General features: G+C 37.3%; 1 protein-coding gene across 1 annotated transcript in view; it reads right to left on the bottom strand.

The window, feature by feature from the left end:
* LOC127452262 (ankyrin repeat and BTB/POZ domain-containing protein 2-like) overlaps positions 1-25,804 on the bottom strand; it is a 43,499-nt gene that overhangs the window by 1,319 nt on the left and 16,376 nt on the right. The window contains exons 2-16 of the mRNA XM_051717607.1: positions 21,416-21,565; positions 15,857-16,064; positions 8,382-8,534; positions 8,058-8,223; positions 7,701-7,790; positions 6,742-6,843; positions 6,197-6,293; positions 5,948-6,071; positions 4,892-5,148; positions 3,267-3,445; positions 2,738-2,843; positions 2,439-2,541; positions 2,132-2,222; positions 1,946-2,014; positions 62-175 (exon numbers count right to left, since the gene is read on the bottom strand). Of these exons, the coding sequence (XP_051573567.1) occupies positions 62-175; positions 1,946-2,014; positions 2,132-2,222; positions 2,439-2,541; positions 2,738-2,843; positions 3,267-3,445; positions 4,892-5,148; positions 5,948-6,071; positions 6,197-6,293; positions 6,742-6,843; positions 7,701-7,790; positions 8,058-8,223; positions 8,382-8,534; positions 15,857-16,064; positions 21,416-21,565 (2,009 nt within the window). The remainder of the gene's footprint in view (positions 1-61; positions 176-1,945; positions 2,015-2,131; positions 2,223-2,438; positions 2,542-2,737; positions 2,844-3,266; positions 3,446-4,891; positions 5,149-5,947; positions 6,072-6,196; positions 6,294-6,741; positions 6,844-7,700; positions 7,791-8,057; positions 8,224-8,381; positions 8,535-15,856; positions 16,065-21,415; positions 21,566-25,804) is intronic.

The raw sequence follows: 25,804 nt of genomic DNA, 5'->3' as shown, positions 1-25,804 counted from the left end.
AGGACTGAAGTCTTTGGAACAGCAAATTTGCAATTAAATCCAATGTAGCAAGCATACGCACCTTGGCAGTTTGGTAGATGTTCACAGCATTGTTGAGGTGTATTTTCTCTGAGCAGATGATTTCACATTGTCTCTTCAAAACAGGAAGTTGGAATGAGTGGGCCACAGGCAGAAGCTGCACAGAGAATGACATAAATCTTCAGCGTTAATAAAATAGACTTTAAAGAGTGTTTATAAAATTTGACAGTGTTTTATTACATTTTTTATGCAAGCACCTCAAATTTAATTACACCAGGACTTTTTGACGAATGAATTTCCAAGTCATTTTCAGTCATTCGTAATTAGTGGATAAACATTTTTAAAAATCATTTTTATGGAGTTTGTACACAAAAATAGCAACGTCTAGACTATGAAATATTTTAAAGCTGGATATACCTAAACATTTATATTTACTATACAGTATATATCCAGGACTTCTCCATGAATGTTTACAATTTCAGGCCTGGAAATCACAATTTTAAAATCCACTGATATTTTTATGGTTTCCATGAATTGTTAGAGAAATACTACATAAAACTGTGGAATTAGTGAAGTTAACAGTAACACCACCCCCCTCAGATCTTACTAGAAGTTTTACCTCTAAACTATAGCCAATAGCCAACCATTAGAGATTTGGGATAAATCTGAGCCCAATGTTGGGACGGTGATAAATTCCCCTTAAGCCCGATTTACACTGTATGATTTTTCCTTTTCTTTTTAAGTTCTTTATTAGAGTGGCATCATATATATATGATATATATATCACACTGCAGGACTTCAACCTAAAAATTTGGACTGTATCAGAACTTCGGAGGCTAAAGATCATTGTAAGGGCAATTAATCGGCCATCGGTGAGCATGTCACACAGTTTTTGCCCTATGACGATGGAAATCCTTTAGGATTCCTGAAATTAGTCTCAGACGACAGAATCGTATCGAAAATTGTACAGTGTGAACCCGGCTTTAAGCACTCGAAAGCTAAAGATGGGACCCATTGTAGGGCCTCTCATATTCATTCTATATATCAATAAGTTGTCCACTGTTTGCAGTGAATGTAATAATTTGCAAATGTATGCAGATGATACTGTAGCTTATATAATTGCAAAGACTAAACAACAAGCCGCCTGTAAACTCACTGCTGTGATGGCACGTTTTACACTATGAGTTAGTGATTTCTGTCTTCACCTCAATGTACAGAAGACAGTTTGTATGTTTTTTACGAAGAGACAAATTTATGAAAATGAATGTTTATGTCTTGGGAGAAAAGTAAAAAGTGGTCTCACTCTTTCGAGTACCTTGGTATTACTGTGGATTCTAACCTTACATTCAAAATGCATGTTATATTATAAAGACAGCAACATTGAAATTTATTGCAATTATCATTCCATACATATTATTTAACCAGCTGTGCTTAAGCCTCGTGTGTAACTCGTAAATCTATTGAGCTGGGATTACTTAAGTTTACAGATTCTTGTCTATAATGTATATATCATCTTTTCAGGCCTAGCTCCTCCCCTCTTCCTGCTTTTATCAAGCAGTGAATAACATGTTGATCCACCAGACTGATTGTTAGAGGGAATTGTGAAGTACCTCTGCTGCCTATTCACATAAGGGACTGTAAAACTTACCACTCATTCATTGGTACCTTAACATCATAAAAAAATAATAATAATAATAATAATTGTGAACAAACATGCTTCATGTATGCTTGTAATACACTAATATTATTTTTTATTATTATTATTGTAATACCTGCTGAAATAATTTATTGTAATAAATTAGCTGTAATAGCTAAACTGGCACATTTACAGAAATTTTTATTGATGTGCACTGTCTCTTTAAATCTAAATTAAATAAAGTAAAAGTAAACAGTACATGCATACAGGTATAACCCATGTCTTTCTTACCTCCAACAAATCAGGGACAGATACTTCTAAATGTCCTGCTCCTCCACAGTACAGGTGAGCCATCATCATCTGAAATAACAGGCATTTAGAATCCGTCACTCCACTCACGTAAATGACCCGTTTTAAGCGCCTTGATTCATGTACTGTATGTTTTATCTTGTGTATAATCAAAGGATTGCTGATTACCTGGAAAGTGCTGTACTTTAGGTCAGTAATTTCAATGACCATGTGATCTGACGTGCCATTATGTCTGTAGTGTCTCAGCAAGTCTTTGAACCTTATTTAAAAAATTAAGAACAGACAGTAACACATCATATTTATGTGCCTCTTTATGTATGTACAGTATATATGTCTTCTGTAAAGCACTTTAACACCATTTTAAAAAATGCTATATAAATAACGTTTTACTAACTGTTAGATATGACTATAAAAGCTTTCAAATCAGATCTTCAGTTAATTTATGAAATAAGGATTTTATTTAAAGTTGGCTAACCTCTGTGAAACAGACATGAGGAGAACTCTGTGGGCATAAAACGGCCTTCCCTCCACCACAAATGTTACATCAGACATCTCTGTGTTATTCAGAAAATGAGCATCTGGTGGAGGTGACAGGTACATATTAAACACAATATTAATAATAGTAATGAGTAAATGTTTGATGTGGAATTGAATATTGTGGAAAAAATAAAAAAAAATGTTTTATTGTAGCATATTATTTGGAAGAGTTAAAGAGTGCTTTTATGTGTCATTGGTTTGGCTGTGTAAAGTGTAGTGTGTGGTGAGCTACATTACCCAGCTGAGCTGTAGGTGTGTCCTTTACTGCTGGAATTGATGGGGAGACTGTAGCGCAAACACAGTGGCTAAAGATGGCTGCCAGCTGCTTACGGATTTCCTTACTCTGAAAACAAAGAACAAATGGTGTCAAATTAATTTCAAGTCTGCTCATGCAGGCAGCTCTTGTTTCAAATACAGAATTCCAATGTATAATATACAAGCTGGCCAAGTTGAAAAGATTTTAAATGTAACATCACACAACTACTGTAGCATACACATGGTTGTCTGTGGATACTTCAAATAGATTTGTGCAATTTAAGGTTCTGTGCAATTTATTATAACTGGCTTTTGCTTTCATAAATGTTCCAGGTCCGGTTATAACACTAAAATACCGTGTTGTAATACTAAAATACTGTAATTATGGTGGCGTAGGTTGCATTTACACATTGGGGGGCAATGTACGTGCATCAAACCCATCAAATTGATTAATAGATAATCATTCAAATTTATCCATCCATCCATCCATGATGTTGTTTATACTGTTTACCTGGCTGCTTTTAAGAATGGAAAAGAGGAGTGGAAGAACATCTGAGAGCAGCTCCTCACAGTATTTTTCTTGCCCAATAGTGGTGAAGTCTTTGAGGAGAGAAAGAGTAAGCTCAGCCCTGGACTGTAGCTGGGCAATACACAAGGACTCTAGCCATACATGTAGCTTCCATGGGACTCCTAAGAGAAAGAACATCAAGCTTGTTAAAGACATGATTCAAATCAAGTGAAACAACATGCTTCAGTCTACATGCTGCAACAGTTACTTTTAAAATGTTCTTACCCCAACTGAATGGGGCAGATGTGGTTTAGTGGCTAAAGAGCTGGAATGGCAGTGCAAAAGTTCTAGGTTTAATCCTAATACTGAGTTACTGATCATCACGCTCCTATCCCCCACCTTTGTGCTAAATGAAGTTCCAGACGTGAGCTCGGAAGGAGCTTGTTAATCTAGGCCTGTCAATCATATCCCAAGGACAGGGTCAGAGCGGCTAATCGGGAGGACCGGGAGAATTCCTGGTGGGTCGCTCAAAAATTGGGCCGGTAGGTCCACATGTTCATTAACAAACTTTCAGCCATGTGTCACATAACAGTTGCCAACCGTCTATATCATCCGGTATATAAGGGATCAGAATTGCGTTACGTATTATAGCAGTCGCAGTCTCTACCGTATTTTATCATCTCACATCCAAACTAATAAAAGAGTGGGCTGTGAGAGACGAAACATTGGCTTTTGCGGCATTAAACGGATGCTTCACTTGACAGTGGGAGGAAGGATCACGGAAGATCCAGCGAGAAAAGAAACTATTAGCTGAATGGATGAACAAGCCCCAGGTGGCAGATCATCACATGTTCAATACTGACTATAGTCTCACGATCTCAATCAGTTAATCTCTGAAATCCTCATTCCTTGCAGTGCAGAATTATAACAATATTCTTATTGTCACAAAATAAAAGAATCAATATAAATCAACACAGATGCAACAGCACAACACGGTACAAAAATAATGGGACTTTACTGCTCTCAAAAGATTAAACTCAGTGGAAAAAAATTTGCAGAGTGCCTTCAATATTGTATTATGTGCTCAAGTCCGATCTTCTAAAAAAGACAGTAACCATATTGCCGGTGTCCATAACATTTACATTCTTCTAAAAGATGCAATGACATCTTATGTTATAATGCTAAGATCAAAGTGATTTAAACTTAAATTTGATTTACAGACATGGAGTTTGCTAGTAATTGCATATACTGTATATTTTTTCCATGTTCTCGTTATATTGTTATCATATACCCAACCACAAAAAAAGAGAAAAAAATGGGCTGAGCCCCTCCATTATGGACAGCACAGCAAATCTGTTTACCTAAATATGCTTAAGGACTATACGAACCAGTGAATTCGTGAAATTGTATTATATCTGCCACCCGGATTTCTACATGTAGAAATGCTGTAGTTATCTGCATTGACCATCATATTGACCTGCATCAGTTGACCACTAGACTGTCTTTGTTATCACTGTGATCCCTGTAATAAAATACTTTAACCCACTCTTGGTGTCTACTGAAAGCCAAGAGTCTCTCATTGTTTGTAAGTTTCTAATTTAATGTGTTGCTTATTTTCAGATGTTTACCCAGTGCCCTGAGCTCCATGGTGACGTCCAGGTATCCGTGCTCTGCGCTGTGCAGGCTGGCTTCCTGCAGAGCTCTAATGCGGGCCTTACAGAGTCGTGGAGTGCCTCCATCACCGGGACCAGGAACAGACTTTCTGTCTGTCATGCCCCACTGTTTTTCCTCCTGCTCCTCCACTCCCTCTGCCAGGATCTCTTCCAGAGAAAGCACATCCTCCTGCAGCTGCTGTGGCTGACTCAATAGCTTTCTCAACACGTTCCTGCAGTTAAATGTGTACAATACAATTCAATACATAATAAAATTCAAGTCACTATAGCTTTTGAATAGGCTGAAGTTTGATGTGATTTTTTTTGTATTTATTTCAAATGTCTTTATCTACTGTGGCACCAAAAGTATTTGAACACTTTTGGACACTTAAAAAAGGAATGTATGAATTAAGTCTAACCAAGTGTCATCTGCAATAAAATCATGCTAGACCTTTTCTCAGAACTCACTCATTAACTCACTTTTCGTAATCATTTTTGCAATTACTTTTAACCAACTGGTCCCATGGTTATTTTTAGTGAACGTATGAAGTTCAGATGTATGAAGGTGTACTAGCAGAGCACCACAGGTATCGTTCATAACAGTAATTATTGACATCTTCCACTAACATTTCACAACCAGAAAGTGGTTCCTGTAGTTCAACTGGTAGAGTGTGGCACTCACAACACCAAGATCATGGGTTCAGTTCCCAGGGGACACAGAAAACTGATGAAATGTGTAACCTGAATGAACTGTTAGTTGCTTTGGATAAAAGTGTCTGCCAAATACATAAATGTAGAAAGTGTCCAAAGGCTTTTTATTTCAAACAATATGTCTATATTTTTTATTTCTTAAACCTAACAAACTTTTTTGTGAAATGCTTGAAGTTTGTTTGTGTTATATGTATTTAAAATAAATTCCACTTGGTTTGATATTTTGTTTTATAATGCAAAGACATTCACACATTTTTAAGTGTGGCTTAAGTGTACAAATGTTGTTTGGGGTCACTACACGCATTTGTAATGTGTCAGCACCTGTGTCCATGCGCGGCAGCGTGACTAAAGCAGTTCATGCCCTCATAGAGTGAAGATGTCAGATCCACCCTCAGCATCGGGTCAGCGCCACGGGACAACAGCAGACTCACCATCTCATAGTTCCCTAAAAGCACACTCCAATAAGTGTTTGTTTCTAATAAAGCATGGTAAGCAAAGTTTTCTGTGTTAGAAGTATATTCAAACATAACTCCTTAAAGACCAGCACATGTAAAAAGCAGTTTTTCCCACCTGCGGCTGATGCCAGCTGGAGGGGCGTTTCTGCTGAGCTGTGGTGGCCGTTCCTCAGGGCTGAACCCTCCACATCTGCTCCCACATCTAACAGGAGCTGCAGGTCAAACAAAGTTCATTTATCAAAAATATGTGTGCCCACTCCCGGCATAACGAGCAGGCTAAAGGCTACAGCCTCTAGTGTTACACACTGCACAGCTACCTACCAGCTGGCTACCGTTACACTCACCCCCTTAAACCTCACTCCCATCTGGGTCACGGCACCACTGTAACCAGTCCTGCTCAACCCACTCCGAGCAGGATTCGAACTGGCATCTTCAGCACGGAAGGCAGGCACGCTAACGAGGAGGCTAAAGTCTACAGCCTCTAGAGTCAGTCGCTAGTGCACCACTTGAGACCAGGGGAGTGAGTTTTACACACTGCACAGCTACCTACCAGCTGGCTACAGTTACATTAGCATCTATTAGTATTTATAGATGCACTATTAATATATTAATACATACAGGTTATTAAATTAATGTTAATACATTAGAGTGCAATTTTACCTGCACTACAGATATCTGTCCATGTAGCACTGCAAAGGTTAGAGCAACCCAACTGCGGCTCTCAGGATGGACAGAGGGATGTTTTGGTGAACAGTTGGGCACCTGGAAAAGAAGTAAATAAATAATTATAATTCTTCACATTTATACAGCACTTATTCTATGCACTCAAATGCTTTATATAGTAGTGGGGTTATCTCTTCAACCACCACCAGTATGCAGTGTCCACATGGATGAAGTGACGGCAGCCATAGTGCACCAGAACGGCAACCACACACCAGCTATTGGTGGAGAAGAGAGTACAGTGATGTAGCCAATTCACATTTAAGGGATTATTAGCAAGCCATGAAGGATAGAGGTAAATGGGAGAATCTGGCCAGGACATCAGGGTTGCACCCCTACTCTTTTCATGAAATGCCCTGGGATTTTTTTTAATGGCCACATAGAATGCCTCATCCAAAAGACAGAGCATATTTTACAGTATAGTGTCCCCATCACTATACTGGGGCATTAGGACCCACATAGACTGCAGGGTGAACACCCCCTTGCAGGCCTTATTAACAGCTCTTCTAGAAGCAACCTTAGTTTTCACCATGTCTCCCATCCAGGTACTAGCCAGGATCAACCCTGCTTAGCTTCGCTGGGTAACCAGGCGAGAGCTAAGGGAAATATGCCGATGGCAGATAAAGTCTGCTTCTACATTTATCTGCTGCTTACATTTATTTAGCCTGCTACTACATCAAATGAGGTAATTATTCAGTTTTAATTTCATACTTGTTTTGGTAAACCACCCAAAGGTTTTTGCAAATTTTTGAGCTCACTGAGTACATAGAAGTATATTACATTACTGCAACCCATCAATGCAACAACATGCTAAGCTGAAATGGGCTCGTGTCAGGTAAAGTATAGATAGATACTATAAGTAAATATGTGATGCAACTGAATGAGCAGAGAGTCATTACCGCCATGTCCAGGTTCGCACCGGCATCGATGAGCATGTGCACCAGAGCCTCGTCCCCTGCTGAGCAGGCATACATCAGAGGAGTCATGCCCTGAAAACCCAGAGAGGGATAGAGAAGGTAAGGGTTAAACATAACATAGGCTACTTATTATGCAATGCTGATCAGAAGAAACCTTTAGAGATCAGGGACCGGCTGCAGGAAACCTTTTAATCTAAAAAATGTAGTACATATCTATATCTATCTATCTATCTATCTATCTATCTATATATATATATATATATATATAATTTTTTTATTCTTTTAGACAGTGTCTTTTTACAGTGTCATAGTTGAAAAGTTCAGGCTTTTTAAGTTCACCTGGTCATCCATACTGTTCACCCCATCTGGGCCCAGAAGCTGGATAGCCTGGCCAATCAGATCTGTGCGTCCACAGTTAAGCATGCGAAAGCCAAGATCCAGATTAAACTTGTCTGCGGCTGCCTTTGAATCCAGACGCTTAAAGGAGGTGAAACAGCAATCTGGCCTGAGAGAGGGAGTTGATTACGTTAAAAGAGTGCGTGAGAAGCGAACAAAAGAGTAAAAAAAATACAGCAATTACTTGGCACAGTTCTCTGACAGATGGAGAACCAAAGTACAAAGTTAATTGGTAAAAGATGGCGAGAAGTGGAGAGAATTTCATACTTGAGCTGTCTGGGTTCACAGTCCAGTCCAGGGAGAAGCTGTCGAGCAGTCTGTCTCACATCATCACTGTCCACCAACAGACTCCGCCGATGCTCCGCGTGCACCATGGCAACCCGCATCCACTCCATTAGAGGAGGAAGAAGGGGATACGGCCTGAGAGAGAGACATCACATTGCTCAGTTATTTACCAGCTCTGCACTCAAAAAACAAGACCAGACAGTCACACTCTCTCACTTTACCCCTCTTACTCTCAATTTTCAAATTAAATTTAACTGGCTTGACACTGAAGACACTTTTGGCCGAAACATTTGTATCTAATATCCTGTCGCTATTAAAAAATAAACTTTTCAGAGTGTAGACCTTTATTTTTTTCTTGTAATACTTTTTTTGGCCTCAGCACCTGAACTTGTTGGGAGAGCGTGGTGACATTGGATTAATTGGAATTGGAATGATTAATTGGAATGATGAAAACATTTGTATTGCCAAAGCATCTGCAGCATAGCTGCGTAACTGTGTAACACTGGGAAATTGTGCAATGTGAAATAACAATGGAGCACAACAATCTGGTTCTGGAAGTCAAAATCCCATACAGTTTTTCCATAGATGAAAAGATTTTCAACAATAAACCTTTAAAGACAGACCTAGAGCCCCGAGGTTGTTCATCGATGGTATACGCTTTGGTTGAAGCCATCAATCTGGGTTATTTCAAGTTCACTGTTTAAACATCATGTTTGATAAATGAATTCCTGGTAAACAACTACATTACCCGTGGTCCAGCAGAGAACCGCAGCCAATAAAGCCCACGAAAAGAGCCCCGGAGCGACCGCCCACTCCCATGGCACACTGTGAATGACGTAATCGAGTCAGTCCTCCTTCACCCTTAAACTACTTATCTATTTGTACATTTTGGAATATTTTGCAATAAACTTAAAATATATTGTTTCTATACTTATAATCAACAACCTAAAATCAATAGTTTTATATATTCCTATTGATGTTTATTTAATGACGTCATTCGCAAAGATTCATGGGATTGTAGATTGTGCGCTCATGAAAGTTGGTAAGTACACAGTCTTGTGTCATGAAATGCAGAGACAGGACTCAAATGCAGAGGTACAAAACAGGGAATTTATTAAATACAAAAAAATAAAGGGAAACTCAAACTCCCACAAGGGGGAAAAAAAATAAACATAAACTACCCCGAAGGGGAAAAAACAAAGGAAATATAATCCAGGCTGGGGCAGGGGAAACAGGACCAGCCAGACTGAACATTAAACAACATGGGACATGGAACATTAAAGACAGACTGGATATAACAGCACACAAGACTGGAAACAAGATGAACTGACACTGGAAAGTGAAAAAGAGGAGACTAAAATAGGGAGAGAAATTAACAGGTTAACAAGACAGGGCAGGTGTGACTAATAAACTAATAATAGGCAAACAAGGAGGCGGGGTATGACATAAGACTGAGAGACATGCGGCAGTACAGAAACAAAACAAAGCCACGTGCTCTTACAAGACAAAACACCCGAATGGCATGAACACACATCACCAAGACAATAAGGTCAAGTCATTTTTATTTGTATAGCGCTTTTCACAACACACATCTTTTCGAAGCAGCTTTACAGGAAATCATGCATTAACAAAAAAATTTAATAAAAATAAAAATAAAAATGAAACTGTAATTTCTATATTGTCTTACAGTGATCATTGTGTAGTTTGATTAAATATGATTGTTAAATGTATATAGAATTTAAATAAATAAATAAAAATTGTATTTAGAACCCAAGTGAGCAAGCTGAAGGCGACTGTGCCAAGGAACACAAAACTCCATAAGATGTTGGTTAATGGAGAAAAATAACCTTGGGAGAAACCAAGTTCACTGTGGGGGCCAGTTCCCCTCTGGCTAAACAACATGAATATAATGCCAATATTAGTTATTTGTGTGCAGTGCAAGTCATGGTTTTAAATTTGTTCATTAAGCGTTAAGGTCCTGTGTTTTAAAAATAAAAATAAAATATTTTTTATGAACTTTAAGATTAATGACTAATGTCTTTGAATTTAATCCTGGATTAACTGTAGAAGTTCACATAGATGCATTGTCCTTTGTTAGTTGGCTGATGAAGGCTTTTGTTGGCAATTAATTGATAGTCTATGTATTCCATTTCAAGAGTGTAGTTCATCAATAGACAAAGGTGATGCAGGCAGAGATCAATGAGGTGCATCACAGTTCAACCGGCAGGTCATTTTGGTGAGGTTCGGTGGGGTTCATCCTAAATCAAAAGTTCAGGCAGAGGCATATGAAGTATCCGATGTCTTACAGTTGGAGTTGGCATCAGTTCATCCTCTGAAGTAAAAAAAAATGGAAGTGATGTCAGGCTAGCACCGGCTGCAGTTTGTCGTCATCTCTCAGCGACACGTAGCAGTGGAGTCCGACACCAAGCAGGAACGGAGCTGGATCTGGCAGGCTCTGGTAACCTCGTGATATGAATCCCAAGGTTGAGACATGGACAAACAAGACGAGAGAATGTGTAGCAATGCCAAACAAAGCAATGCCACGCATTCTCACACTAAACGAAACCTGAGCGTACATCACAAGGCAAACGCCACATGATGCACACAACAGGCGACAAAAACAAGACAGGACACCTGTGCGAGAGTTTGGCCACACACACACCCGACACCTTAGACCAAAGAGACCGAACCCCAGCACAACATGAAGACAGCTCGCGATCCGGGCGTACAATGCAACGCGAGCGTGACGCGAGGAACACCTGTGTTTGCGAGAGACAAACTATTGACGCGAGTGCATGCTGCCAAGATGACAAATGCGTGATGCACCCACGTCAAGAACAGACAGACATGGAGCATGGGTGTACGGATCCTGACACAGACTGAAACCGAACCAGACAGGAAGTCAGGATCCAGACACAGTGCTCCCGACATGAAACAAGACGGCAGGGAATACAACCGAAACCATGCGCTCACAAAAAGACAGACAATGAAACACAAGACATGGGATGATGATGCCACGGTCCAAAACCCAGACTGACAGAGTGACAGGACCATGACAGTCTTGAACCTTTGTCTTTTTGTCAAATTTTCAAATACTTTTTTGCCATAAAAAAAAAAAAAGTTTGTAATGTTGTGATTCACCTCGAAGCTGGCTGCTATGGTAATATAATATCAGTAGCACAAAATACACTAAACATAAATTAAAATAAAACCAAATACAGTAACAATAGGAAAACTGAGAAAGTTGCAATTAATAAATGTTTACAAAAAGAAATACAGTATTAATATTAATGGTTTCTCTCTCGCGCGCACGCGCGCGCATAAGACACACACACACACACTTCCACTTATCAGTGGCAAAAAAACTGGATCGGAGAGAAATTAGGTCAGTAATTACAAAGGCTGCTGAATTTTGCTCAGCACTTCTTTTTACAATCCTGCCTTTTATTACCACAAACAAGCCTGGCACTTCACTCTTAATGCAAATTTTTATAACAGCATCTGTTGTCTTCTACAGACACAGTCTCACTGGAATTGCAATCAATATGATATTACAGTAGGAATCCTCTATGGTTTTCTTCTTTTCAAGTATCTGTGTCTGGAATTCAATGATTGTGAACCATTTACGGAACCATGACCACCTGCTAAAAACATTAGCATTTGTCATCTGGCATGAATGCAAAGCAATCTTTCCACAAGGTTGCCACTAAGTTCCATCAAATCTGAGAAAACTTTCTTATACATGCAAAGTAAAGCACACTCATCATACAACAATGGAATTAGAAGTAAATTCCAAATGATGTCTATATACTCTTTAGTTTAAAGCTAAAGCCCACTTCAAAGGAAATATTGTTAAATTTAGAATACCAAAAGGAAAATACTGGAAAAGTGGGTCTATAAAGGCATTTTAAAACAGGAACATATAAGCCAGGGGTGATTAATTTAATGTGCTTCCTTTGCCTTCACAATGGTGCTTCATTTCAGAAGTCTAATGGTATCTTTACACAGCTGAGGTAGGGCTGGCTCTGTGCTGCTCAAAATTTTGTATAAAGACACAATGCCACATAATGTAAAAGCCATACTAAAATATTCCTGCTCTGACCCACCTCAGCCCCTAGTAACAACAGTAGCTCTGGTGCTGCTTTGGCTCTATGTACATTGTAATGCAGCATTAGTATAGCCTTAAACTTTTAAGGCTTGTGCATGCACAGCGTTACGCGCAGTGATATGCCATAAGTCATACATGCAAAGTCAATGGGCATGGCCATGAAGTTTTGGTATTTTCATGCAAGCATGCGCTAAGTCTAGGCATAAGTCGGTTTGACGGAATTGCATGCGCAAAGTGCTAATGGGCTGAGTCATAAACAAAGACAGCACATTCATAAGGAGTTGGTAGTGTAAATGGACTGAATGCAACGAATCAGAAGAATATAAATATGGATGTTCTTTTGTGCAATAACTGTGTCCTTGTTGAATGTCAGGCATACTTCTGTGACAGTGAAACGCTCCTTTTATACACATGAAAAAAAATAGGTTCTCGTCAGGATTTGGACTTATGCTAAATTCTTGAGAATATAGGTATTAGGGCTGGGCGATTAATCACATTTTATTTTCAATTACGATTTTGGCTTCCAACAATTATGAAAACAAGATAGGATCAGATAAAACTATTTTTGTATCCCATTCTGTTTTGCAATGAAACACCCCAGCATTATATTTTTAAAGCATCCTTTATTAAAGTTCAAATAATAAGGAAGCAGGTTATGAAAATAAACTCCAAAACATTTCCAAAAAACATTTCTCTGTGCGGTCAGCGCCGCATCTATGAGTGGCATGAAGTGACCGGGGAAGAGATTGAATCTTCTTCCGGTTGATGCACACTCTGGTGTGGGGACGCTCGTCAATCGCGCGTGTTTGCTGCAGCTAGATTATAACGTAGTGAATCATAATATATGTGTCACTTTCACTGTGTTTATCTTATCATGAAGTAAATCAGTGATACACAGCTCTATTAAGAAGAGAAAGTTTGCTTTTTGTGAGTTAAAGATGGATCGAGGTGAAAATAAAGGTGAGAGAGTGTAGTCTTAGCCCATTATACACTGGAACAAAATACGTTTGTGATTAGTCTTTTTTGGCTTGTTTTCCAAAATAATTATCAGAGAATGTTGAATACAATATTTAATCAGGGCTCGACATTAACCCTTGTCAGGGGCAAGTGTATTTTTGAAGGGGCAAGTGAAAGAGAATTTTACTTGCCCGACCAGACCAGCAGACTAATTATAACGTCAATAACGAAAAAAATAACCTGTGTCACTTATTAGAAAGTTCATATTCTTATTCTGCTGTTGAAAGTAATCCAGAGCACGTCATTTTATAATTCGCTAGTGATCTAGTAACAGCTGCGCCCTGTTTGATTGACAGGTGGTGTATGTGTGTGTGCTGAACATGCGCGTGTGTTCCAAAAATGCTTGCACTAATGCACACCTAAACGGTCATATACATTTCAAAATTTTGCCAAAATGCCCGTCTTGGTTAGGTATTCATGTAAACACAATAAGCTATTTCTAAAGTGAACAAAAACAGTGGATAAAAAGTGGATTTGTATTAAAATTGTAAGTATATATGTAAGTTAATAGACCTGCTGCCATCTAGTGTGTCATTATAATAATCAAACAACCATAACAAGAAAATGAGAAAACATTCACTGCTCTTGACTGGGTAACTTTAGTAGCTTTAAAAAGTATTAATGTATTATCATAAAGTGAAGACCAGTAGTAGTTTTTTGTTGCATTTCATTCTGAATGTTTACTTGATAGCCTACTACTGTTAAAAACTTTTAAACTTTTAACAGTTTTTTATTGTTATTTTATTACTGACTGTTTACTAGTCTTGAATAATTACTTAAGAACTTGAAACCATTCTTCCATAATTAACTTATTAGTTAGTGTTGTTATTTGTTGTGGTTTTGAAGCTGGTATTGAGAATTGTCAAATTTCACTACTGACTACTGAAATTTTGGTATTGTGATAATGTATAGCCTTTATTGTACATGGAAGATCTTGCTGCAATAACATGATGAAAAAGTAGACCTCATTCCATAAGTGTGAGCATCCCTGCTGTAAATGATGGCGATGGAGGCTTTTCTTAATTTGACTACCATACGTGACATAAAGTAATTATCATATGACAATAGCCTCCTCCCCTACCCAGTGCAGTTTACATTTCAAGTTCAAGGAAATCCACTGTAAAAAGACATTTTTTTTCTTCAAAAAGTTCAATAAATGCATGATGTTTCCAAAGTCAATGAGTAATCGTGTTACATAATCGTGATCTCAATACTGACCAAAATAATCTTAATTATGATTTTTGCCATAAACGAGCAGCCCTTATAGGTATTATTAATAATTTTCCATCTACTGACACACAAATCATGGCTAGTATTAACAGTGATTGTATCAGAATACACTTCACTTCTACCGGTTTATTTTGATTTTGAAAAATGTAATTCATTTATTGAAACATGAAAAAATGTAACCAAAAATGTTTCTAAATTCATATTCATAAACTAAAAGAAAATCAAAATAATGAAGTAGTAAAAAAAAAAAAATCATACCAAATTCAAATATTTTACTCTCTCCAACTTCTTCAACCGGCCTTTTTGCAGTGACTTAAAAATCACTCTACGACAACAGGTGGAAAAATACCAATACAAATTAGATCATATATACAATTGTAAATATAAACATAATAATAATAATAATAATTGAAAAATAAAACATGACCTAAAGATAGTTTAACACAAATCTCATAAATATTTGTTTCACAAAACGGCTACAACAGTGATTGTTCGATTTGATGTTCCTTTGTATTTTCAGAGTTTGAACACGGACTTTATTATCATCTGCAGGTGAAATCTCCAAACTGCAAATGCAGGAACTGAGTTTAGAATTTGCACTGAGACAATAGCTACTTTTGAAACGTCTTAGCGCAATTACCTATTTCTCAGGCAAATAGCAAATTGCGCCACTTCTTTTACATACAATACACTCCCAGTTTGTGCACATACACCCACAGATAGCGCAAACACTCCCACCCTCGCCCACATGTGCTTTGCGCTGGCATGAAAATTCTGCTTAGAATTAGCACACTCATGGAAATTGGATAAGACGTTGCACAGCGCACTTACGGAGATTGAGCCCATTATATTATCATTATTTATTGGATTTTTTTTATTACTATGTTGTTTCTATATTCACACATTCTTATATAAAACATTAATTTCATAACACTCTTTTTGCTATATTAATCATTGTGTAAATACATTTATGTAGCGTCTGTGCAAAGTAAATACACCTTTTCGTGCTGTATTTATACCATTTCAGAAGCAGCTTCTTTGCAGTTAGTCCTTTAAACTGCACTCAGCAGATGATGTATGGGTTTTGGCTTACTGATCTCACCTCTCTTTACTGAGGGCTATCCTAGGTGGCTCAAGGTTGGGGTTCTCCAGGGACTCCATCTGTGGACTACGTAGGTAGTAATAGAGCGTGTGAAGGGCGTCTGGAGACCAGGAGATAGGCTGCACACAGAAAAGATGGCCAGGACTGAGACTTGAACCTGCTGAAACCAAACGCTGCATATGGTGCATTGCACGGGAGACCAAGTCACCTAGAGGACACACATACACAACACATATTTGAACTTCAAGCACAACTTATGTAAAATGTCTGCATATTGTCAAAAAGTATCTTGCAAGAGACATATGAAGTCAAAGTAAAAAAAAAGAAAAAAAAAGATGAAATGCAGGCAGATAAATGCCCTTAGAAATGGCCTGCAATAAATTAATTTGAAATATGAAATGCACTGCTGATATGATAGAAAAGCCACTTGTCTTCAGTTTAACCCCATAAACTAAAGACAGTAGCTGTGTAGCCAATCGCAATCATGTCATTTTTATAAAGTGCTGACAACACACAACACAAAACGTAATTCAATATAACAAAATTTATCTTCAGACCCATCTGTTTTATGTAAAATGTGGAAAGGAAACAGGAATGAGATAAAGTCAAACGTCTAGGAGCTTTATTCTAAATCACTCTAAGGAGACTTAAGTCTGATGTTTTGCCTCCCAATGCAGAAATCCAGACTCGGGTTGCTCCCCAGAGGAGGAGAAAATATTATGGGGCCAAAAGCACAATCCTTTAAAGTCTGTATTGACCATTAGAGAAACAGCAGCAGCCTACTGTAAAGACAACGGACACTGTCAACCATATGTAGAAAGCATCAAAAAGGAAATAGATAAGATTGAGAGAATGCAGGAGATCCATCAATTAAATTTCACTGCTTTTGCACACAGTTTAAGGTGGCCAATCTTTAAATAACTAATCATTTGTGAGAAACTATCTAATTGATCAATTACAAATGGTCTACATGGGCCTTAATGGACCACTTCTGCACATTAGTTGCTAAACAAAGGATTGCTTTACAATTCAGCTTGCGTGCTGGATCTTGTCAGTAATAACAAAGCATAAAGAAGGTGCTTTTTACTACTTTGACCCAAACAGAAGGTGCTCTTGTACCAGAAACACAACTGCGGGAGTGTTGCTTGTCCCCTAAGGGAGGGAGTGTTTCCCTCTCTGCCTGAATGCTAGTAGCAGACACCCTCCCTCCTCACGAGCTGCGGTCTGCTACGTAAACAAACTGCCCACAGACAAGGCAGTCACACACCCCTCACCAGGCCTGCAATGTCAACCATTAAGAACATGAGCACTTAAAATGTACAGATGTCTCTCTCTGTCTCACAGACATGTAAAGTAATCATAAAAAAACATACAATGTCACTAAACAGTAATATGCTGTGATGAAAATAAAATAAATAAAAATAAATAAATAAATACAAATTAACAAAAAGGAGGAAGGTCCCCTTTGGGTGTCTTAATTCTGAAATATAATTACTGTCCTCTGTTATGTCGTGAAAGGCTATCCTTAATCATTTATTAAGAAGAAAACGAGAAACAGGAGTTTCATAGGTCATGATGAAATACAAAAGTGTTAGAAATTCCATACTTCGATTACACCAATTAAAAATAGTGCAAAACTGATCTTAATCTTGTATTTGATCAAAATGTCTGAATTAATAGGCCAACAATGAATTACATTTGCATTATACAGTGAAAAAAAAAAATAGAGTGGGGGTTACTTAAAAAACCTAGGAAACAATTTCATGTAGAAATTGCTAGTCATTTTAACAGACCATATTTTCATGTAAATGCTACACACAATTCTTGGTGGCTTTAATTACAACTTCTCAAGTAAAGTTTACTTTGCAATACTCTGCTTTAAGTCAATTTCACTCACTTTTTGTTCGTACATTTTACTCAAGCAATATAGCACTGAATTAAGCCATGCTTTTAAAGTCTATTGGCATTTAAATGCTTTTTTGTTGTACTTAATCATGTATCACATGACACACGGAAGTTTTCCACAGTGAAGCCAATATATGCTTTTCTATTTGACAACATCACCTTGCTTTTATGGCGATAGCAACAAGATTCAGAGCTGCGCACACAGACATCAACACTTGGCGCATAAAACACGGTGATGGTAACAATCAACAGATACATTGTTTGATCATGAACAGATCATTTTGAGTAGAAAATGAACTTCAGACTTCACAAAACAAGAAGTTACCAATTGTAACAACGACATCAACAGTAAAATTGTTGTAAATCAACTTGCAAAAAGTGAAACCATGCAAGCTCATTAACTTTTCAAGCCCAGTGCATGCTGGGAACACCAGCTTTGAAAAGTTAAGTAAAATGTATTTTGGTACATTGATACATGATGCATTGTAAAGATAACCAAGAATATTTACTTATAAGCTAGAGCATACATTTTTACATGTTTGAATGTACATGAACAAATGTAGAATTTACTTAATATTTTCAAGTTCACACTTAAATTAACTTATTCAATGTAGAAAGCAATTAATATTTTCTGCTATATTTACTTCAAAACAAACAAAAAAATGTCAGCTCACTTGTTTATATTTATTAGGGCTGTCTATATAACGTGTTCATTTAGTGCGATTAATTATATGAAAAATAACATATAAAAAACATTTACGCAATTAATCATGCCCTTGAGCTGAATGTACATTCATAATAAGGAATGTTCCTACCATCGGAGCAATTCAAGCTTGATGTCCAAACTTGCAGTAAGGGTCAGTCAGCGCTCCAGCTTTACAAGCATCACTCCTTGTCAAACCACTTTTCTTAGTAAATATTTGTATATGATTAATTGTGATTACTTCAATTCATTAATCGGCACATCGTGTAATTAATTCTATTAAAAATGTTACTTGATTGGCAGCCCTAATATTTATGCAGAGTTGGGAGGATTACTTTTGAAATGTATTCCACTACAGATTACAGAATACATGCTTTAAAATGTAATTTGTAACGTATTTCGTTAGATTACTCAAGGTCAATAATGTAATCTATGTACTTTGGATTACTTCTTCAGCACTGGTAGATTTTTTCACTTGTTTTGACTATAAAAACTCTGCCAGTACAGTAAGACAAAATACACATGTTAAAAATACATTCTCTGAAAAACCTAAATATCTTATGCAGTGTTGCTTCTAAAGAAAATTGATGATCAAAATATTCCCATCCAGAAAATGTTTTTGCCCTAATATCAAAGGTCTTACTAGATAAAATATATATATATATATATTTATATGATCCAACGTGAATTTTCTTGATAAAAAATATGATCGTGTCTGGTAAAATGTGCATGTAAAATGGCTAGAAATAGCATTTTAGCTTAGCGTAAAGCTGACAATTTACACAGGGTTTATTTCTATTTCTTCTGCTCCAAACTTACTTCAAACTTACTCCTCTGTCTGCTCGTATGAATGTAACACATCATAAGAAAGTGTTTCACCGCTGTTCAAATGCACTTTGGATCGCATCATTTATATGTATAAATGTTTTCCATCTGAAAGGACTAAATATTAAATAAAACAAATGACAATAAAATGCAAAGTAATCTCTTCAGTAATGAAAATACTTTTTGAATGTAACTGTATTCTAATTACCAATGATTTAAATTGTAACTGTAGTGGAATACAGTTACTTATATTTTGTATTTTAAATACGTAATCCCGTTACATGTATTCCGTTACTCCCCAACCCTGTATTTATGCAATATCATGGTCTTTTGGGTGGTTACTAGGGTATTGCTATGGTGTTGCTATGTGGTTGTTAGGGCATTAAGAAATGGTTGCAAGAAAGTTGCTTACTGGCTCAAGTCAAAAAAGACCATCCCCAAGTTTCTATGACATCCTGAACCCTAGATGTGTGTGGGGAGCTTTTCAATAGAAGTCTATGTTTGCAGGGTTTTCCTGCATAGAAAATTACGAGGCGGCCGCCTTCGTCAAATTTCGTGCTGCCTCCGACTGTCGACGAAACTCAGGCAGGCAGTCACGTGCACAGATAGATCCCAAGTGGTGCTTAAGCACCTGCCCTCTTTCACTAGATAAGTGCCCTTTTTTCAAGTAATTTCTTATTTTTTATTTATATTTTAGTTTTTATTTAAATTTGGCCCTTGGCATCAATTCTCAATTAAACGTGTGCCCAACATCTGCATTTAAGTTTTAATTCTGCAAGACCACACGAGCCTCTTTGACATTCTTTGTCACAGCCTCCACACTGTTAACGCATGCAGAACGAGCGCCCTGAGGAGCAACATCGAAGTCTACCTGACCAGCCTTCATTTGTGACAGCCAGGTAAGGATAATATTTGCCCTAAACTTCGACATTGTTTGCCACTGCTGTGAAATTATACCACTATAAAAAAATCTCCATAGAGCCAGCAGAACTTAGGCAATAGCCTCCATTAAGCTTAACAACAAGCAAGCTAATCAGGCGTTGGCTCAAAATAGCATCGTGCAGGGTCGGAAATGCCCCCAAAATTCAATATTTGAATTGCTCCTGTTTGAGTTGTTTTTTTATATTGATAACATAACATAGTCAATCCTCTGTGGTCACCGGAGGCACCGGCACGATCACCTGACTTTTTCCCTGAAATAATCCATCATTTTTGGTCATACAGATAAGAGTAAGACATCATTCGAAACTATAAAGGGTTTACTTTTATTTGTGTACACTCACAATAACAGCAAAACGTTGTGGTTTTATAAAATAAAGAAATCATACAGGATGCGCTTTCTGAATTTTGTACTGTTATCTCAAAGCAAGTTTTGGCATTTGGAACCAAGGTAGCCTTTTTTATCAAAAGTCCAAAAAACTCTCCAAACAAGTGATCTGAGGGTTTTACTGAACCTATGAACGACTTACATTTGTAAATGCCACAATAAACCATAAACATAATTACATAGAATAAGTAGCAAGTAATAAGATCCAGCACTGTTTCAGTTGTGCGCATGGTAAATCAAGACCTGTCAATCTAAGCGATCAGTCCAATCCAAGCTGTAAAACAGTGGCCGATTGGTCTCTACACATCGTCCCTTCCCATCATACCCACCCACATACCTGAGATCAGAGATGATCTTATTATCGGTTTAAGAGGTTAATCAAGTTTGCTGTTTGTTAACTATAAATTAACACATTAGCTGTTATGTTGTATTTAATTAATTTAAGGTTGAACAGGTTAGCTTTTTTAATTAAATATGCTATAAGTTGATAATTGTCATTTTCTTCAATCATCTAATTATTAGAACACCTAAAGTATGTTGCTTGTAAGTGTTTGCTTCAGCCAGTGGAAGGCATGGTACAAATGTATGTGTGCACATGATCAGGAAAATCCCTGTGTTTGTTTTTTGTTTTTTAACTTATTTTCCTCTGCCAGAGGTTAGTTTATATTCTGAAATAAAAAAGGTTTTTAATAAAAAACATGATTCTGCCTTCGCTTCTGATACAGCACACAAATTTAAAGTGCAATTCTTAGGTATGGACATTAACATAAATGTAATGTAAGTGGTCATAAGCACTGACTGAGTTCGGAGAGGCTGCCCACACAGGTGGCCAGCAGGGCCTGCTCCAGTGTCCTGAGCTCCAGCTGGGCATATGCATTCTCTCTGCTCTCAACCAATGAGTCTGGACAATCAGCATATGGGCTGAAATAGGCCGGCAGGGACAGCTCACCTGCACAGAAATACAGAGTATTAACATCTACATGCCATGATAGGAACTCTACAGTGGTCAAACAGAGCATTTTAATCCATTGGAATTTGAACCATTTATAATATACAGTACACACCAAACAAGAGCATGAGCATTTGTTTGCATAATGAGTTTGAACAAAGATGTGCCTGACTCAGCGTCAGTGTTGTACAATTCACACTAGGCTTATGGGGGGAGACCGAATGTCAGTGTAACGCTAATCCTTCCCTTTTACAGCCTGTGCCTCTGATTTAAGATAAGGGGAGGAAGTGTGGTGTAGTCATCATTTCCTCTGCACAGTGCATGGGTACTCCCAACTCTTTCATAGTCCTTTCTGTAGCCCTCTTCCCCTGCTCATTCATTCATGCTGTCTTATTGCTTTTCCATCTTTAAGAGTCAATTCCATCACTGAACTTTATATTTTATGCTGATTAATTATAATCTTATAATTGGTGCAATGACATGCAAGATAGTTTACATTGGCCATCACGCTATATATACATGGCTCTCAACAGAAGGGTGATACATTTCTACTCAGCACAGCTTAAGTCTAATTTATTAAGAATATTGTCATTCCCATAGAGCTGAAAATGTTATTTATTCTAGGCTGAACTCATTGCCAAATCTTTGTCTCTTGAATGCAGAGTTGATTTAGCTTTGCCAAGCTTACGGAAAGTGCAACATGATAGTCAGTACAATAATGAGCGGATCATATGTTTGGGGGCTGATTTATGAAAGACGCTCCAGCCCAAGAGGAGGATGTGTTTTGTACTTCCTTTTTTATTTGATTTGAAATCCATGCCTTACCCCTAGATCACTCTTTTACAGGGTATCAAAAGGGGAATCAAATAAGGGATGAATGTGTGGATTTGTTTTCTTAATCAAGGTAAGCGATAAACCATTCATGGAGGTGTACCCATTCATCTGGGCCACAATGACTCAAAACATCTCTCCACATTTTAGACACCTGATGTATTGAGGCCATTTGTATAGCATTACTATTTAATTGTATTTCTCTTCAATGAGGAGCTATTTAGGTGAACAAACTATATACACTCTTTGTGCAGCTGAGTGAACTGTTTCCTTGTTTGATCACTGTCTCTAAAGCAGCAGATGCTTAGCATAGTGTGCAATGACTGGCTTCTGAGTACAATAAAGTATTCTTTACTAGCAGAGCAAGATTAAAGTTTCACAGTGGGGCAGGAGATAGCACTTTGTCTGAATGATATTCAATCAAAAATATAGCTTTCATGCACATCATTCAATACTTGGCATTCAATACTTTAGTTGGCAACATAATGTTATTCTTTAGACTATCTATCTATCTGTCTATCTAGCTAGCTAGCAACCTAGTCTAATAGAATGAACATCACTACTGTTTAACTACATTTTTGCAAACCGATTTTTATGTGCCAATTTCTACATTTTGCTGCAATTTTCTGGTGAAATGAACACTAGAGGCATGACAACAACTGTGCGTTTTATTCACTTTCACACAAATCACAGGTACTATGGCTGCTATGACTTTATAAACACTTATTTTTCGCTCTGTTACTCATACACTGCAATGTTATTATATCAAAACAATTTTACTTTACATTTGAAAAATGATACATTTAAACGCTTGTATTACAGACCCACCTACATTTACACACTTATTCCAATGTGATTAAATTCCGCTGTTGCTCACCTGAAAGAGTGTTGGCCTTTGGACTCAGAGACTGAGCCTCAAGCCCAGCCAAGGACGCTCGAGGCGAAAGTGAAACGAAAGTGCCATAGTAGTGATATGAAATTATGTGGTTGCTTCAGTAAATGTGCTTTTAATGTCGAATTTGCTTTTAAAATAACTATTGGTCAGGTTTAGGTGTTGGTTAAGGGTAGGCTGTCTGTTTTGTTCTCCACTCATTTATCTTTTTGAACACTGTTGGTTAGGTTTAGGTTAAAGTTTTAGCAATTAAAAATATTATGACATAAGTAGTTTGCTGAAAAAATACTCAAGTAATTATGTTACAAGTTACTTTATGAAAATTATATTATGTATCGGGTATACACTTCCATTTTTAGAACACAAAGACATTTTTGTTCTTGAAAGAAATTGATGCTTCCTTTCACCAAGGATGCATTAAACTGATCAAAAATACTGCCAAAATTATTAATTGCATATTATTATTACGGTTTGTAATAATTGCTTTAAGTGATATTTATTCCATTTTTTATTTACCCGTGATGGCAAACATATACTATGTCACCTATTCCTTACAAAAGCATTCTAAAGTACTAATTTGGTCCTCAATAAAATTTTCTTATTATTAAGAAAATGGTTGCGCTACCATGCAGAAATCTCAATACAGTGGATTTTTTCCCCATTTGCTGAGGTATTGAGATCTTACAAGTTGCTTTACACTTGCAAGTCAAATTTTGGTTTTAAAAATAGACAAAAAGAAACACATTTCTCCTGAAATTCTATTTTCTCCTAAAGTATATTGATTTAGAGAGATGAAGGCTATTCCATGCATTACTGTTTTGAAAAAAATAATCTCTAACCAGGATAGAGAGGGAAGTGTACAGCCCAGATGCACAACAAAAAGACAAGTAAATCACAGTCTCTTGTTTGAAAAAAAGACTTCTCACAGGTCCTAAACTAGCAACTTCTAAATGCAAAAGACCTGCACTGCTGCAAGAGGATTCTTGGACAAAACAGAAAGATTTAAGAATACAACTTTATTTAAATAGAAATAGCCATTTGTAACATTCTAAATGTCTCTAAATTATCTCTAAACTACATCATGTGCATTGTGACTGAAACACAGTGTTTACTGAGAGATATGATTGATTCAAACACTAAAAGTGGTTCTGTATCTGTATTATTGTATTACAGTTGTAATAATAAAGTCTTAACTAACATTATGGTTATTTAACATATATTAAGTTTTGTGATTTCTTATACCTTCTTTATGTCTTTGGGGCAGTGGTGGCTCAGCAGCTAAGGCTCTGGGTTACTGATCAGAAGGTCAGGGGTTCAAGCCCCAGCACCACCAAGATGCCACTGTTGGGCCCTTGAGCAAGGCCCTTGACCCTATCTGCTCCAGGGGCACCATATCATGGCTGACCCTGCACTCTGACCCCAGCTTAGCTGGGATATGTGGGAAAAAAAAGAATTTCACTGTATATGTGCAAATGTGTGATAAATAAATATAATTATAACATCCATCCCTCATGCACTTTTGGCCTCTAGCAGGTGAGGCTTTTCAGGCAGAAAATATTTTGGTGAATTTCAGTGGCATTTTTGTCCCGAATCCCCATTAATTTCCAACACTATTAGCATTGTATCTTTCTAAGGTATTTAAAAGTTTGATTTAGACATATAGTAGCAAGTAAACAAGGTATCACCACATATATGTCAAACTACATTGTGTTAATGTTTGAAGTTTGATCAGTGGTTAAACGTGTTCAGACGGTTCCCTTGTACCTAAATGAACGGCTCCTTTCCAGAATAAAATGAAATATGCAGAAAATCACAGTATTACAGTTCTTGTATATATAGTGACAGGGCAGAAAGTCTTGGAGAAGCTAGAGAAGAGAGGATGCCGGCGGCAGTTTATGCAAGCTGCTGTGCTCATGATGCTGAGACCTGCGGGCTTCTATCATGCTGCACACAGCGCGTTTTACAACAGATTTAGTGCTTATAACTTTCTTCTTCCCAAAAATTCAGAAATGTTATGTATTTGTTTGTACTTTGTAATTGTGGTGAAAAAAACTGTAGCGAAGTTGAACACTTCATTTTTAATGAACTCAAGTAAAAGTAAAAGTACTATTATTTATTAATACTTAAAAAGTAGAAAAATGTGAAAAATTTATTCAAGTACTGTAATGAGAGTAGTTGTAATTCATTACTTTCCACCTCTGAGCTTTAGGTTGGGGGGGTTGATTTACTCATTAAAACATCTAATATTCATATTAAAACCTTGTCTGATTACAACATAATTTCACTCACTTTTGGCACCCCCCCACTGGACATTTCACTGGGAAACTGTAGCCAAACATGTTTTGAGATCCATCCCATCCATCCATCCATCCATCCATCCATCCATCTAACTAACTAACTAACTAACCACATATGCCCTGAACTTAAACATACTGGTCTAACTGAGGTCATTTCATATGTGCTACACATCATAGTTATTAATAACTAATATAGTGCAGCTGAAAATACAGAAATAT

This window comes from Myxocyprinus asiaticus, chromosome 2 (assembly GCF_019703515.2).
Source record: "Myxocyprinus asiaticus isolate MX2 ecotype Aquarium Trade chromosome 2, UBuf_Myxa_2, whole genome shotgun sequence".
Taxonomy (NCBI): domain Eukaryota; kingdom Metazoa; phylum Chordata; class Actinopteri; order Cypriniformes; family Catostomidae; genus Myxocyprinus; species Myxocyprinus asiaticus.
This window is presented reverse-complemented; position numbering and strand designations above follow the sequence as displayed.